This window comes from Maylandia zebra, linkage group LG1 (genome assembly GCF_041146795.1).
Source record: "Maylandia zebra isolate NMK-2024a linkage group LG1, Mzebra_GT3a, whole genome shotgun sequence".
Classification (NCBI taxonomy): Eukaryota; Metazoa; Chordata; class Actinopteri; order Cichliformes; family Cichlidae; genus Maylandia; species Maylandia zebra.
In genome coordinates this window covers 35494627-35510509 of record NC_135167.1, presented here as the reverse complement: position 1 = coordinate 35510509, position 15883 = coordinate 35494627, and the positions used below count along the sequence as shown (strand labels likewise).

General features: G+C 42.0%; 1 protein-coding gene across 3 annotated transcripts in view; it reads right to left on the bottom strand.

Annotated features, from left to right (window-relative positions):
• Nucleotides 1–15573, bottom strand: part of lsp1b (lymphocyte specific protein 1 b) — a 72967-nt gene extending 57394 nt beyond the window's left edge. For all 3 annotated transcript variants that reach the window (XM_012925325.4, XM_004573307.6, XM_076885473.1), the window contains exons 1-3: nt 15381–15573; nt 9809–9949; nt 7071–7329 (exon numbers count right to left, since the gene is read on the bottom strand). In XM_012925325.4, coding sequence (XP_012780779.2) covers nt 7071–7329; nt 9809–9949; nt 15381–15439 — 459 coding nt within the window. In that variant the 5' untranslated portion in view covers nt 15440–15573. The remainder of the gene's footprint in view (nt 1–7070; nt 7330–9808; nt 9950–15380) is intronic.
• Nucleotides 15574–15883: the final 310 nt, after the last annotated feature.

Sequence of the window (15883 nt, the reverse complement as noted above, 5' to 3'; positions counted from 1 at the left end):
CAAAACTGTCAGGTACAGCATCTTCAGAAATGGCAAGACTTTTGACAAGGGATATACCTGCATCATCACCCAAAGCTTCAGAGGTGGTTGAATGATAAACAAACTGTTTCTCACAGATAGCATGAACAACATCCTGATGGACTGAGTCAATATTGTCTGGATCTGACAGATGTTATTTTGCGAACTCTCTTTTTGAGATGTAAGGTCATCAGGTAGCTTGCCATGAGGACGACGCGAGAGTCCATCGGCATCTCCATTTTGTTTTCCAGAACGATACTGGAGTCTGAAATTGAATGTAGAGAGGGCCGCCAACCACCTGTAGCTGGTTGCATCGAGTTTTGCTGAGGTGAGGATGTAGGTCAGAGGGTTTGAAACTGTGACAACGGTGAACTGATTGCCATAGAGGTAGTCACTCAGCTTCTCTGTTACAGCCCACTTTAAAGTCAAAAACTCGAGCTTATGTGCTGGATAGCGGGACTCACTACACGATGAACCTCAACTCGCGTAGGCGATAACCCGCAGCTGTCCCTCCTGCTCCTGGTATAAGGCTGCTCCAAGGCCCCTAGTGCTCGCATCTGTATGAAGGATGTAAGGCAGCTTTGGGTCAGCAAAGGCCAGGACTGGAGGCGATGTTAGCTTGTCAATGATAGCCTCAAATGCTTTCTGGCATGCAGGGGTCCACTGTCCGTAAAACGGCTCCTTTGGATCATGATACTGATTACTCCTCCCTTTTGATTTGCAATGCTTCCTCAGTGGTGGATAACCGGACACTTTGGGAAGGTCTGGGTTAGCCGATGATGAGCCGGAACCATGGAGGAGCGCTAATGGACTTCAGCTTGGGTTGAAGCCCTCCAGCGCTTCCCAGGAAGATGATGACATGCTGGACATCGGCCTGGACATCCATGGTTTGTCGGAGGATGAGCAGGAGAGCTCATTGTCTGCCCAGTGTGCCGCTACTGCTGCACCGGTTGGCCACGATGACGCCTCTCTTTTTTCCCTTTTTCACCGTGCTGCTGAGAAGCTGCAGACCGATTGGCCCTCTCCTCTGCTAGCTCAGAAGCCGTCGCAGTTCACAGGTTTTTTCCTCCGAACGGAGCCCGCAATGGCCAAAATCCCTCAGGCCGGCACTGTGCCATGAGCTCCGTCACTATGCTCCAGACATGCCAGGCGATGTGCCTGGCGGAGCTCGGATCTCTGGTTCCTGATGACAGCCCGCTGGCACCTTTTCTTAACAAGGTCAGAGTCGCCACGGATTACATCCTCCGTGCATCCTGCTGTGCAGCGCTCTCCCTGGGCTTCAACAGTAGTGGCACAGAGGTGTGGCTGACCCTCTCTGACGTCCTGGATATGGACAGGGTTTTATATCTGTGTCTGCGGCTGGGTTATTCGGACATTCAAGCTCTGCGCGACATCATCCCCTGACGTCAGGCGAGGCCCAAGCCTGCAGCTACCCCTCACAGGCCCGCCACTCCTTTGCCGACTGGCAAGAGACCAGCACCTACTGCCGCAGTGGGTGTGCTGCCAGCAGGAGCACATCCTCCAGTCCGAGCTCCACGCCAATCGGTCTGGAGCCCCCGGTGGAACCCAACGCCCAGAAGGAAGAAGCCTCAGCCCTCCTAGCTGTGGTTCCGAGTGGAGAAGGGGTCCAGCAGCAGGAAGACGCTACTTTAACCCCTCTGTTGCCGCCCAAAAGGTGCCACTTAAGTTCTCTCCAAGCACAAACCCCCTGCACACAAAATGCCTCAGGTTGTAACTCCCTGTTCAGGTGTGTTAAATGTTCAGGTGACCACATTAAGTGTCGCCGCTGTTTTTCATTGTTGTACCAATGGCCAGACATGCTCCTGTATGCATTTCCCCCCAGTGGAAATGATATCTCCAGTTCTAGAGACAGTGTGTCGGCAGTCTCTCTCTCTGATTCTAGTGGCCCCTTGGTGTCCACAAGGTCATGGTATGAAGAGATAATCAGCCTGCTAGCAGCGAGTCCTTGGCAGATTCCAATCCGCAGGGACCTCCTCGCTCAGGCAGGAGGAGAAGTGGTTCATCCACGCCTGTGGCGTGATCTGTGCACCTTCATGCTTACCTCCTGAGAGGTCAAACTTGATTGCTAAGGTTCTGCCACCTAGTAGCAACAATTCAGAGCGCTAGGGCCCCATCTACTAGAGGCTTGTATGCTTACAAATGGCGAGCCTTCGAGCAATGGTGCCAGGACCGCCACACTCTCCCATTTCAGTGCTCTATCCTTCCTGTTGTGTTCAGGTCAAATTTGACCGATTTACAGCTTAAAGCACTCATAAATATTGTGTTTTACATCCGATTGCCTCAAGGCCTTATGCATCCTCCACACCATGCACTAGAACATTTCACAGTGATTATCGCCTCTTTTGTTGAATTTTGAGTGTTTGATTACATCTGTGGTGTTCCCGGTCAAAGGTGATCGCCATAGGAAATGAATGGGAATCCCACTGAATAGTCCACTGAACGACCCATTGAGTGGGCCACTGAACGACACCCACTGAACAACACCACAGAATGGGTCACTAAACGACCCATTGAATGGGCTGCTGAACGACACCCATTGAATGACCCACTGAATTGGCCACTGAACAGGTGGGTGGAGCGCCTACCAGTTATGTTATGACTGAGAACCTTCACAGACATACCAGCTATGTACAATGCAGGCCCTGAGGTGACAGTTGATGAGCACCTGGTACCTTTCAGAGGTTGCTGTTTCTTCAAGGTGTACATTCCAACAAACCAGGAAAAAAAGAATAAAGATCTGGGTAGCAGATCTTTATACACACACACACACACACACACACACACACACACACACACACACACACACACACACACACACACACACACACACACACACACGGCTTCTGTATTTTGCTTCTGTATTTTGTAATACATTTCCAGTGCGTATTTGTATTTTCAATGCAGTTATTTTATGTCTAATTCTATTTATTCATGTTAAACACTACTTTGAGACATTGTTCAGAGCTAAAGAAGGTTGAGTAAATGAATAAAAATAACCGAAGGGCTATTGTGGATGTTTTGACATTCCTGCAGGAGCTGCTCAATAAGGGCCTTTCATTTTCAACAATTACGGTTTATTTAGCACCTATATCTGCTTGTCATGTTGGCTTTGACAGGCTGACACCAGGTGCACATCCCCTTGCTATACATTTTCTGAAAGGGGTTCGCTGGCTGAGAGCCATGCTTAAGTCCAGTGTCCCTGCTTGGGACTTGTCTTTGGTGCTGTTTAAACCCATTGAATCTGTGGATATGAAATTTCTCTCAAATAAGACTCCATTCCTTCTTGCTTTGGCTTCGGCAAAGCGGGTGGGTGTCCTCATGTGCTGTCTGTGCATCCCTCCTGCACATAGTTCTCTCCTGATGGCCACAAAGTCATAATGCGTCCAAATGCTGCCTATTTTCCCAAGATCATGCCTGCATTTTATAGCTCAATGGAGTTTGAGGTGCTGAGCTTTTGCTCCCCTCCTTTGGCATCTGAGGAGCAGAGGAAGATGCATTCTCTTTGTCCAGTGCGTGTGCTACACACCTACATTGAGCGCGCTTAGAATGTGCATTTGTGTGACCAGCTGTTTTTCTGCTTCGCTAATCCAACTAAAGGTAGAGCTCTGTCTAAACAGAGGCTGTCCCACAGGATTATAGAAGCTATCTCACTGGTGTACAGCACCAAAGGCCTTGCTTTGCCCCACTTACAGTGGGGCAAAAAAGTATTTAGTTAGCCACCGATTGTGCAAGTTCCCCCACCTAAAATGATGACAGAGGTCAGTAATTTGCACCAGAGGTACACTTCAACTGTGAGAGACAGAATGTGAAAAAAAATCCATGAATCCACATGGTAGGATTTGTAAAGAATTTATTCGTAAATCAGGGTGGAAAATAAGTATTTGGTCAATAACAAAAATACAACTCAATACTTTGTAACATAACCTTTGTTGGCAATAACAGAGGTCAAACGTTTACTATAGGTCTTTACCAGGTTTGCACACACAGTAGCTGGTATTTTGGCCCATTCCTCCATGCAGATCTTCTCGAGAGCAGTGATGTTTTGGGGCTGTCGCCGAGCAACACGGACTTTCAACTCCCGCCACAGATTTTCTATGGGGTTGAGGTCTGGAGACTGGCTAGGCCACTCCAGGACTTTCAAATGCTTCTTACGGAGCCACTCCTTTGTTGCCCGGGCCGTGTGTTTTGGATCATTGTCATGTTGGAAGACCCAGCCTCGTTTCATCTTCAAAGTTCTCACTGATGGAAGGAGGTTTTGGCTCAAAATCTCACGATACATGGCCCCATTCATTCTGTCCTTAACACGGATCAGTCGTCCTGTCCCCTTGGCAGAAAAACAGCCCCATAGCATGATGTTTCCACCCCCATGCTTCACAGTAGGTATGGTGTTCTTGGGATGCAACTCAGTATTCTTCTTCCTCCAAACACGACGAGTTGAGTTTATACCAAAAAGTTCTACTTTGGTTTCATCTGACCACATGACATTCTCCCAATCCTCTGCTGTATCATCCATGTGCTCTCTGGCAAACTTCAGACGGGCCTGGACATGCACTGGCTTCAGCAGCGGAACACGTCTGGCACTGCGGGATTTGATTCCCTGCCGTTGTAGTGTGTTACTGATGGTGACCTTTGTTACTTTGGTCCTAGCTCTCTGCAGGTCATTCACCAGGTCCCCCCGTGTGGTTCTGGGATCTTTGCTCACCGTTCTCATGATCATTTTGACCCCACGGGATGAGATCTTGCGTGGAGCCCCAGATCGAGGGAGATTATCAGTGGTCTTGTATGTCTTCCATTTTCTGATGATTGCTCCCACAGTTGATTTTTTCACACCAAGCTGCTTGCCTATTGTAGATTCACTCTTCCCAGTCTGGTGCAGGTCTACAATACTTTTCCTGGTGTCCTTCGAAAGCTCTTTGGTCTTGGCCATGGCGGAGTTTGGAGTCTGACTGTTTGAGGCTGTGGACAGGTGTCTTTTATACAGATGATGAGTTCAAACAGGTGCCATTCATACAGGTAACGAGTGGGGGACAGAAAAGCTTCTTACAGAAGACGTTACAGGTCTGTGAGAGCCAGAGATTTTCCATGTTTGAGGTGACCAAATACTTATTTTCCACCCTGATTTACCAATAAATTCTTTACAAATCCTACCATGTGAATTCATGGATTTTTTTTTCACATTCTGTCTCTCACAGTTGAAGTGTACCTCTGGTGCAAATTACTGACCTCTGTCATCATTTTAAGTGGGGGAACTTGCACAATCGGTGGCGAGGTGGACCCACTGAGCATTTTGGCTCGGTGAAGAGCGGCTATTGAACTGAGGGATGACTGTGATGACAGTGGTTATATGTGCAGGTGGGCTGTATCCCAATTCAGGGTCTGCAGCCTTAAGGTACGCGGCCTCAACAATCCTCAAGGGCCGCGTACTTAAAGACCGCTAAGGCCGGAAGTGCGAGGCTTGTGAAATGGGACGGTCCAGCCTCCGTTGCGCTGCCCAGGTTGCCTAGCAACCATAATACTAACAGCTGGAAACGTTTCATACAGCATTGTTTGACAGAATTGAAGGAGAAAATCTTTTGTTCATTTGTTTTTTTGTTTCTACATGAGCTTTGATCATTCTCTGTAAGATTAAGGTCAGCTATTGAACGGCGTATATTTTAAAGTACAGGCTTTAAAACCAAGTTAGTACAAACGTCACTAATGTCACATAACTTTGCCGACATGTGGCCAACAGTAATGTTTTAATGTTCTTCGTTATTAAACATTTGCACATAAATAAGTGACATAATATTCAGTACTTACTTAAAGTTTACTCTTCGGGCGCCCCTCATCCGCAGTTTTTTTTCGGCAAAATTATCCACACCCACCGCCGCGCTATGCATTCTGGGATATGTTGGGCCACGAAGTCTACACCGCCACGTCCTTAAAATTCAGGGAAATGAAGGACGCATTTGAGGGCCGCATTTCGAGCAGCCTTCGAATTGGGACAGCCTTCGTCGCGTCGCTGTGACGTAATCGGCCTTAAAATGCGGCCTTTAAGGCTGCAGTCCTGAATTGGGATACAGCCCTCATCTGCCTTAAAGACGTGAATAAAGGTTTCTTCAGCCAGGACATGCGAGGGCGTGATATCCCTTACTTATGTGTTGTACCTCGTTCCTCTCCTTCAGGGAACAGAAGTTATAGACATAACTATTCGTTTCAAGTCTTTAGGTTTTGTCACTGTGCCTCCCCTGTATTACACGTTTCATGTCTAGTCTCCCTTGTCTTCATGTTTGTTTATCGCCTGTGTCTGTTTTGTGTCAGTTATGTTCCCATGTCTGATTCTTCCCCAGTCCCTGTGTCAAAGTGTGTGGCTCATGTTTCCTGTTTTATTTTGATAGTCCCTTGAGATGTGTTCAGAGTGTTCTGTTTTGCTTCCTCCCTGTCTCATTGTGTCAGATGAGTTCCAGCTATGTTTCCCTCCTGATTCTCATCCCCTCATTATCCTTTGTGTATTTAGCCCTCTGTCTTCCTTTGCCTGTTGTTGGACTGTCTGCCCTTTGTTTCCTAGTCCCATGTTTTTCTTGTTCCAGGTAATTTCGATCCATGTACTTAGTGTTTAGTTAGTTGAATATTAGTCTCCCTTTGCTTTGTTTGCATTTCATGCAGCCAGAAATAAAGGCTCACTTTTTGTTAATATTAAATTGTGTCTTGGTAGTCTGAATTTGGGTCTACTCTCTCTCTACACTCTTCACCGTCTGCCACTGCAGACATGACAATTTGAGCCTATATGAATGCTTCAACACTATGCACGCAATTCTTGTTTTTAAAGTCATTAAAGGCGTACGCTGTATAATCATTCCACTCTGAAAAAAATAACAAAATGACATGGCAATCATGCCCATGATGAGTGTATGTAAACATCTTACTACAACTGTAAACCAGAACTCTTGTGTCTGAATGAACCTCAGATCACTATAGTGAGGTAAATCTGCTCTGAAGATGTAGGTTTAACACTATGTTAGTATGCCATTGAAGGTACAAATCTATTTGACCTTCACTGGAGCTTCTGTTGAAGTGTCCTGGGTCCTACTCCTTGGTTCTAGTCCTCCTGCCTCCTCCTGTCCCTCTTCATCCACCTGATGTTGGTCACTCTGAGGGTTTGGTGGTGATGCTGAAGGTCTCTGCTCCTTTGCCCTGCAGCCATTCTGCATCTCTTGCTCATTACGGGTTTCTAGCCTGTGGCTCCAGTCACTGAAACCTTCATCTTCATCCAGGCCCACGGAGCAACTGGGCTTCAGCTCCTCATCTGACCTAAGAATAGAGCACAGAAAATTTATCACTTACCTGATCTCAGAAACCGAAGCCTTGGCCTTGGGTGCAGTGTTTTTAGTCATGTAGTCTTTGACATGTAGTCTTTGACTGTGTTAGGGAGATTTGGACATTTTCACAGTACTCATAAGTAATTGGTCCTTTAAACAGAGGAAGGAGAAGTATCACATGCCTTTATGGGAAAGCCTGAAAGTCTCACAACATAGTATAACCAAAAACAATGTGTAAATAATTGTCAGAAAATAGCTTTAATACTTAATTTATGTATTGTAATTTAACCATGTTTTCATTATTGCTAATCTTAATGACATTCATAGTCCATATGGCAGACATCCAGGTTTATAATATCACTACAATAATCACTATCAGTGGTGCAAAAGGTCAATGTGAAGTTAGGCAGAAGATGGAAAATAACTAATCAGTAAATCTGGCAAAAATGGTCAGAATCTTACTAACTTTAATAAAATAAAATCTTGACAGCAGACATGGAGTTCAGGACCCAGTCTGATCATTTGAAATTTTCTGACTCTGTGTGTGAGAGCTCACCTGTCTGAGGTGTAGAAAGGTAGAGCTTTTAATCTACTATCCTGAGTGAGCCCATCCCAGTCAAGAGAAGAATAGTTATCAATAATTAATACGGTTTTCTCTCACATTGGGAACACCCTTACACAAGTTTAAATGATTCCCTCTTATGATTACACCCCCTCCACGACTTGAAGTCTTATGCACAACATCTGATGACCTGTATGTACCAACCATGCTGAACTGATTTTTTTTTCCAAACTGACCACATAAGGTAGGAAAATATAAAAGGAAAGCCAGTCAGTTTTCTTATTTTCAGTTAATTCTGCTATTCACATTTTCAGAACTTGATAGTCAAGTTTAGATTCTGTTTAGTTAAATTTGTTAGGCAGCAAGTGAGCTTGCTTCGGAGCAAACAAAGAAAATATATTCATGGGGGCAAAACTGTTGAAAGATGGCTGGCAGGTGGCATATGGGATCTTAGGTTTCAAGCTCCATGGAAACAGAGACAATAACTGTGGAAACACCAAACAGAGGCACTGCTGCCTCCAGTTTCAGAAAACCTCAAGTCAGCAAACCAACCTTATAAGCAGCAACAGATTAAAAGCTACTGATGTCTCTAAATAACTCCAAGTAGAATTTGTTTTTACACAAATGTTTCTCTTAAAAAAAGCCATTTTCAGATTGTCCCTTGCTAGAGCAGGAGGCACTGGATGTCCTTTGGCAGAATGTCTTACACTGGATCTTCTTCCTGATGCAAACTCAGAGGGGATTTGTGTCTCTCACTGGAATCAAACTGTCACCCTCATACTTGCCAAGCATATGTGTTAACCATTACACCACTGGAAACTCCAGAGTACCCTAGATTTCTCTATAAAGGTTCATATTATATTCAGCATTTCAGATTTTAGCAACTGGAATTCTATTTAGATTCATCTAATTCAAATCTTGTCCTTTTAGCAATCTATAATAACAGGTGTCTCACAAACTAATTATATGTGACTGGGTGGTAGTTAAGGCAATGGGTCAGGAAAAGAACTTACAGTTGTTAATACAGACATTTTCTGATAAGAGGATGAGTGAGTTGTGCAGTTTTTGCTGAGTATCATAAACTCAAGCGATGGGAATATTTCCTCCAGAGATTCCCTTTCTGACATCTGCCCATACAACCGGAAGCTGATGGTGCAGCAGCTTTTTCAGCTCCTTTACCTGCAGCATCACTGGGCTAGGTAACTGGGCTGAATGTACTGATGACACCAACACACGCTTTTCCACAACAATGAGCACAGACAGGCTGAGCTGTAAACATGAAGAGCAGCCCGTCTTCAGTGTTTGCTGTAAATGCAATGGTTGGGTTAGTGAGAGAAACCAAGCCTTGTTGGAACAGATAGTATCAGCTGAGAAGTCTTGCTAGAAAGCAATCCAAGCAAATTAAATATTCTTCTTGGTTGTCTTATTGGTGTACTAATCCCAGCTTCACTTGATTAACATTCCTAAGTTTTATAAACTGCTGCATAAAGACTAAACATGCATGCAACTCATTAGAAGAGTCTTTAACTTGGACATTTTGCAAAGTTTGTGATGTGAATTCTTGTTGTTTTAAGTTTATCAATTTATTACTGTGAAGTATTCACAGAGCACAAGCTGTCCTTGTGTGTAATGAAAGTACAGCCTCTCTAAGCAATAAAACATATTTTTTAAAAGTGATGTAAGTGGATGGATGGATACAGCTCTGTAACATTTCTTTGGGTGGAAGACTATAAACAACTCAGCTTAAGCCTAAGATAAAAGGTTATTTGTTATGTGACGAGAAAAATTACATACTTTTATATTTTCTGTTTCTAGACAGACTTGTTGATATTTACGTAGCAAAAGCTGTAAGAAGCTGAATAAGAAGCTGGAAGGCCTGACAAACAATGTGTGCTACAACATTACTTACTCTGTGTTTTGTGTGTAGTGGTTCTGTTGGGTGGGCTCGAGCCAGGACGGGCTCTTCTCTCCTCTCTGCTTTTCCCTGGCCCTTCTCCTTCTCTCCCGCTCAATCTCTTCAGCATCCTCCTGGCTCCGCTGTGCTGTCACCCTGCAGTTCGCACAAATATCATTACACTTACAGGACACACAGTGTATACTGCAAATGCAATGTTATACATTTTAGAAAAGACCTTTTAAGAGGCTATATGTAGCTTATCCAGCCCTTACTGGACAAGCGCAAGGACATGGATGGATGGATATATTAACTCTAAATGGAAATCAATTCTTCATTAATTTTTACATACATACATACATACATACATTTCCAAAAAAGTGTATTTGAAAAAAAAAAGCCATAAGTAGTTGTAAAATTCTTCTCATAGTTTTCATGTAATTACTGTTGGTGGACTTTTAAGCTGTTGAAGAGATGGTAAAGTTGGCTTCCCCTCAGTGTGTGCCCATGTAACTGCCCAAGGCTCCCCAACCTTCCAGATTTGCTACATTGTTCTGAGTTTGTGGACACCTACTGTGAATATTAGAACAACATGTGATTATTTAGAAGGTTACTCTGCCAGGAAATATGCTGCTCTGAAAGCCAGTGTTTTGATTCAGTATTTCCATGAGAGCGCTGATGTTGAGCAATAATGCCTGCATTGCTCCAACTCATCCCAAAGCTGTTGAATTGAAATGAGGTTGGGGCTCTGTGGATGCTCTTAGAACTCGGGGAAAAAAATCTTTTGGGAACTTGCTTTGTACACAGGGTGCTACAAAGATGTCACTGAACTAAAATTTCCTTTAATTTAGTCTAAGAGGCCAAACCCAGGATGATATAGTGAGGATTGAAAGTTGTAAGAAATGAAAAACTGAACTGACCTTATTAGCATCGAGCAGCCACGCTGGCACCCAGATCTATGTTATGCACATTTGCTATTTATCTGGTACAATGTTGAAATGAACCTATGGAAAAGTCTATGCATGATGAGTTTTTCACACATAATTTAAAATTCACTGGAAAGAACGAGTTCTTTCCCATCAAAAGCGCATTAGTTCATTTGCCCGATTGGTTTTAGCTTCCAGTGGGTGTGACCTGATAACAATAACTCCTTTTATTGTCCAAGAACATCTGGTGGAGTTTGAGCCAGCTGCCGTGCTTTTTCACTTAATTTCAATCTCGAGAGAAAAACAGAGAGAAGGAGAGTGAGGAGGTGGAGGAGGAGGTCAAGATATGGAGGAGAAGGACAGAGAGAGACCTTAATGCTCCATCTTGTCATACAACTCGAGGTCTGGATAAAGTCTTGTCTGGAAATTGGAATGAGCAAAACCTCGGAAATATTTATTCATCTGATTGGCTGGGAGTTTGACATCACCTAAATCTCTGGACTTTCTATTGTGTACAGAAAGGGTCTTTGGAGTGTGATGTCATTGTTTTGAAGGAAAATGTCAGCTCATTACAATTTGGATACAGTTTTAACAGCCACAATGGCAGTGAATTCATCACTTTAATTGCTTCTGTTTGGAAACATAACAACATTGTTGCATATTCTTTATTTCTGGCATGCAACAAGAGACGTTGGGCTTAAAATAAACACCCTGGAAGCATTAAAAAAAAAGAAGACAATAAATGATTAAGTTTTAGCACTGTGTGTAAACATTCAACTATTCAGCTTTGATTTCTTTCTCTGGAATGGGATGGTAATGCTAATGTCCATGTTGTAGTATAGTATACACATCATTACATGATTAGCTTGATGAATGATACATATCACCTATATATCACATCGAATTTATTCCACACTAACTTGTTTTGGAAATTGTTAGTCTGTGATCAATCTGTTTGAACCGTATGCATTGGTAGAAAACTGCACCAAAGAAAAAAAGCATCAAAATAAATGATGGGTGTAAGTTTAATAGTGAGGTAGTCGATTCAACGCTATGTTAAAATATGACTACATAACATTAAATATCACATTTACATCCTGGTGCAAATAATTGGTTTCGTTTGTTTGTCAGATTTTTATTATTATTATTTTTAAAAAGGGATATTATCTAGTTTATGGATTTAGTTTGCTATTAAAGCTAGCATTAGCTGCTAACTTATCATTCTTGACTCTTGTCCACATATAATCACTGCTGGCCCATGCCAGCAGTCAAAAAGCTTCAAAATACATTACTTTATTTTTAGTGTCTCATTTTGAAATATTTTTTTCTGACGTTTCATAAAACTGTAGAAGAACAGCAGGAACAAAGAAAGGCAAAAGTGTGATCTTGTTGGTTCTAACTGAAGGAATACATAAAACATGCAGAAAATTTGCCAGTGCAGTGCAATGCAAAAGGCTTAAATATAAATCAGCTCATCTGTGGATAAAATCTTTGTGAAAGTTTTTAATAAGCAACTGAAGAAAATCTCATTGCTTAAGACTTTTAGTGAGGACGCTGACCATAAGTTCTAAGTCAAACATGCTGTGGTTGTTATGTGGGAAAGTGACCTATGGGGAGAGAGAGAGTGGGTGGTGATGGGTCAATTGGAGATCAGGTTTGATTGTCTGGACCTCATCACTACTGCATGAAATGTAACAAGGGGAAGAAGCATGAAATCTTTATATGTCCATATGTGTTGGCTATTTGCTCGCTGATGTTTGATGTTTCTGTTGGTGTCTTTTGGAGCATTTTGAATGAAATTATCTGACAAATAATATGACCTATTGTGAGGTACAATGCACTCAGAAACTAAAGTATTTTTGATTGGATGTTGCTTATAACTAATTAGCACCTATGCGGTTTTTGAATACACGATGGCAACAAGCTAACTAGCATTTTCTGACAACTGTTAACCTCTCATCCAGATTTGTTACATAAACTTCTGGCTCCAAAAACAAAAATGGCAGCTGAACTGCTAACCTGAACAGATTAAACATGTAGGAGTCTAGAACTCTTCTCCAGAAGAAGTCACTAAATGAAGTGACCTAATGTTTCTCACACTGGAAACGCAACATCCAGAAGAACAGAGTCAACTTTTTGAGTGGGCTATGCAAATGTTTTGGAGCCTTTTGGAAAATGATAGCCTGTTATCTATTTAGCATAATTTGTTGCCTCAAGGACAGCCTACCTGCTTCCTAACACACACACTGTTTGCTTATCTAAAAGCTATGTTTAGGAAGTGGTATAAAAAACTGTGTCAGGTTAAATTTCAGAATTAGTTGATCATGCTTGCTGAATTATTATTTCTGTGCAAAGGCAAATGTAGTCTTATCAATTCCTGTAAAAATGTAAATTAACGCATGAAATAATTGCAATTTTACATATGTTGGCCAAACTGTAAATATAGTACTCTCACATAGTCTTTAATTTTTATGGTTTGTGATGTGATCTAAAATTAGATGACATCCCACTGACACTATGTCCTTAAGTAATTGCTTCCTTTGAGTAAATAATAATTATGTACCTCTCTGGAAGTTGATTAGGCAGTATTGCGGCTGTATAAACTGCATATTTGTGTGGTGAGGTTTATAGAGTCACATCACTTTGTTTAAGGTGAGTTGAACTTTATGGTTTCTGTCAAATGTTAATACTGGCAAATGTCATGCCTTTGTACTTATTTGAGCACTCAAAGTATTTTCTTACTAGAAATCTCATTCACCAATCACACACATTCATACGGTGCTTTATAACATTCACGCACACACATAGTCCCATATGGTCCACTGGGGTAACTGTTGGGGCAACTGTTGTTGGAGGATACTGACTCCGCCAGTGCCAAAGTATCCTTTGGCACTGGCGGAGTCAGGGATGGATTCACCAATGTTTTGACTGGTGGATGACCTACACAATCAATCCATGCAACGTGTGGTATAACATCAGCAGCACTTAATCTATGCACACAAAACAGTGGACAAAGAACTGACCAACAGCTGGCTTGTCTGCTGACTTGTTGCATTCTACACGACTGCTTTTAGATGCAATAACAAATCAGTCTGGCAGTGTGAAACTGTTTGTGTGATCTGCCAAAAAGCACAGTTTTGTATTGTTGCATTTTCTTCACATGCTCAGACAATGTATTGTCTCTGCAGAGTGGTCTGAACTACACGGTATCCTTGGGGTCTGCTGGGGTATTTAACACAATGTTAATAACCATAAAATTACAGAGGATGTCTGTCTGATTAGCATAATTTTTTCCACCATTTACACAATGAGGCAATGCAGGCCTGCAGAACAGGATTTTCTTTGTGTGTGTGTGTGCGTGTATGTGTGTACGTAGTAGAGCAGGAGGGGGTTCAGGAGTCAGCCAGATGATGTCATAGACATTAAGAAAGTTGCAGCTATAAAGGAAGCCATTGAACTCAGCCTAATGTCATTTTGAGTATAGTCACATAGCAATGCTCCAGCACTCATGGAGGAAACAAGAAATACAAGAAATACAGAGACAATGATTGTATCACTGATTCAGGGTCCTGTGCCTATTAGAGGTGAAAAATTAGAGCAGATTGCTGTAAATGGCCAAATTAGGCAAATAGAGAACAGAAAGCAACAAATGGCTGGTTGAATTAAAAATCATTGTGATGATAAAAGTAACTTAAATTGAGCAATTACCTCCATTGTTTTAAAGGAGGAGCTGCAGAAACTGTTTAGAACTCATTTTACAAACTTCTATTTAATTCTTGGTAACTTGTCAGGTCATGCTCCAAAACAGTGGTTAACAACTAGTCAGCAGAAGACACTTCTTTACGTTTTCTTTAGAAAAATACTTATTTTCTGTCTTATTTTGTTTAACACTAAAACTACTAAACTATACATTTTAATTTCTCCGTTACCACATTTCTGGTTTAGAAGTATACACAATTTCAGTAGGATGTGAAATACGATTCAGATAAATGTGGTGCAAACTGGTTGCAATAAACCTAAACAGGGGTGAGGTGACATGTAAGTACAAAACAGAGATACTGGACTGCTTTGTTATAAGCTTTTCACTCACATCATTTGAAAAAACAGTCACAGCTTCATGTTATTTGCCAAGTACTCCATTGTAATGCTGAAGTCATGAGGATGAAATGTCTTGATTTTCAAAAAACCCACATCACCCATCTTCAAGGACATAATTTAAACCATGAGACCTGCATGCATACAATTGCATATTAAAGATAAAGTAGAAAGGACTAAGTTGAAATCGAAACATAAAAAAGCCATGCTGCTTTTCTGCTGTAATCAGTTCATCTCTTCATTTTTACAGTTTTTCAATTTGTACATTACAGCCAATATAGATGACGCTTGGTTACAAACAATATGGTCATATGATCATAATATAAGATGTATTACAAATATTGCACGTTCAAAAATGTATCTTGCTTCAAAGTATGGCTGATCGAAATTTTAGCTGTACTCATAGGTTTTTAATATCTGCTAGATATGCACTTATCTTAAGTTTATCGCTAGCATTTAAATATGCATTTGCATTCTTCTACTGTTTTGGCTGATGTGTCATTATGTATCTACTCATTTTATTGTGCAGGTGAAGAATCTGTGACCAAAAAACATTTCCCACTGACCTGATGAGGTTCTGCAGAAGCTGCCTGCTGGAGCTTCTTCTTCTGATGGAGTCTGACATGGTGAACTGGGCCGCTCCTGGTCCGTGGTCCTGGATTCAGTCCTGCTTCTGAGTTTGGTGTACTCTTAGACCTTCTTTACAGCTTTTTTCTTTTATCTTACTAGCTCAAGTGGGCCTCTCTCTATTTCTGTCTCCCCCCCTCCCCTCTCTTTCTGGTCTCAGGTCTCTCCTCCCCCCATGTGGTTTTCATTGAGGCACTTTAACCCCCTCCACCTCCTCTTGCCCTAACAAATGTCATGTGACTTTCCCAAGGGGGAAAGTGAGATGATATCATAACACTGAACTGGTAACAATACTATATGCATGTAACTCTGTGTTTTCTTTCATTTAATTATTACTTATATTCATTTAGTAACACTTCAGACTGTTAATAATGCACAAATTTATACTTCCTATGTTGTTTTCTAATGAAAAAGTACATTTTCTTTACATTACCTGAGAATA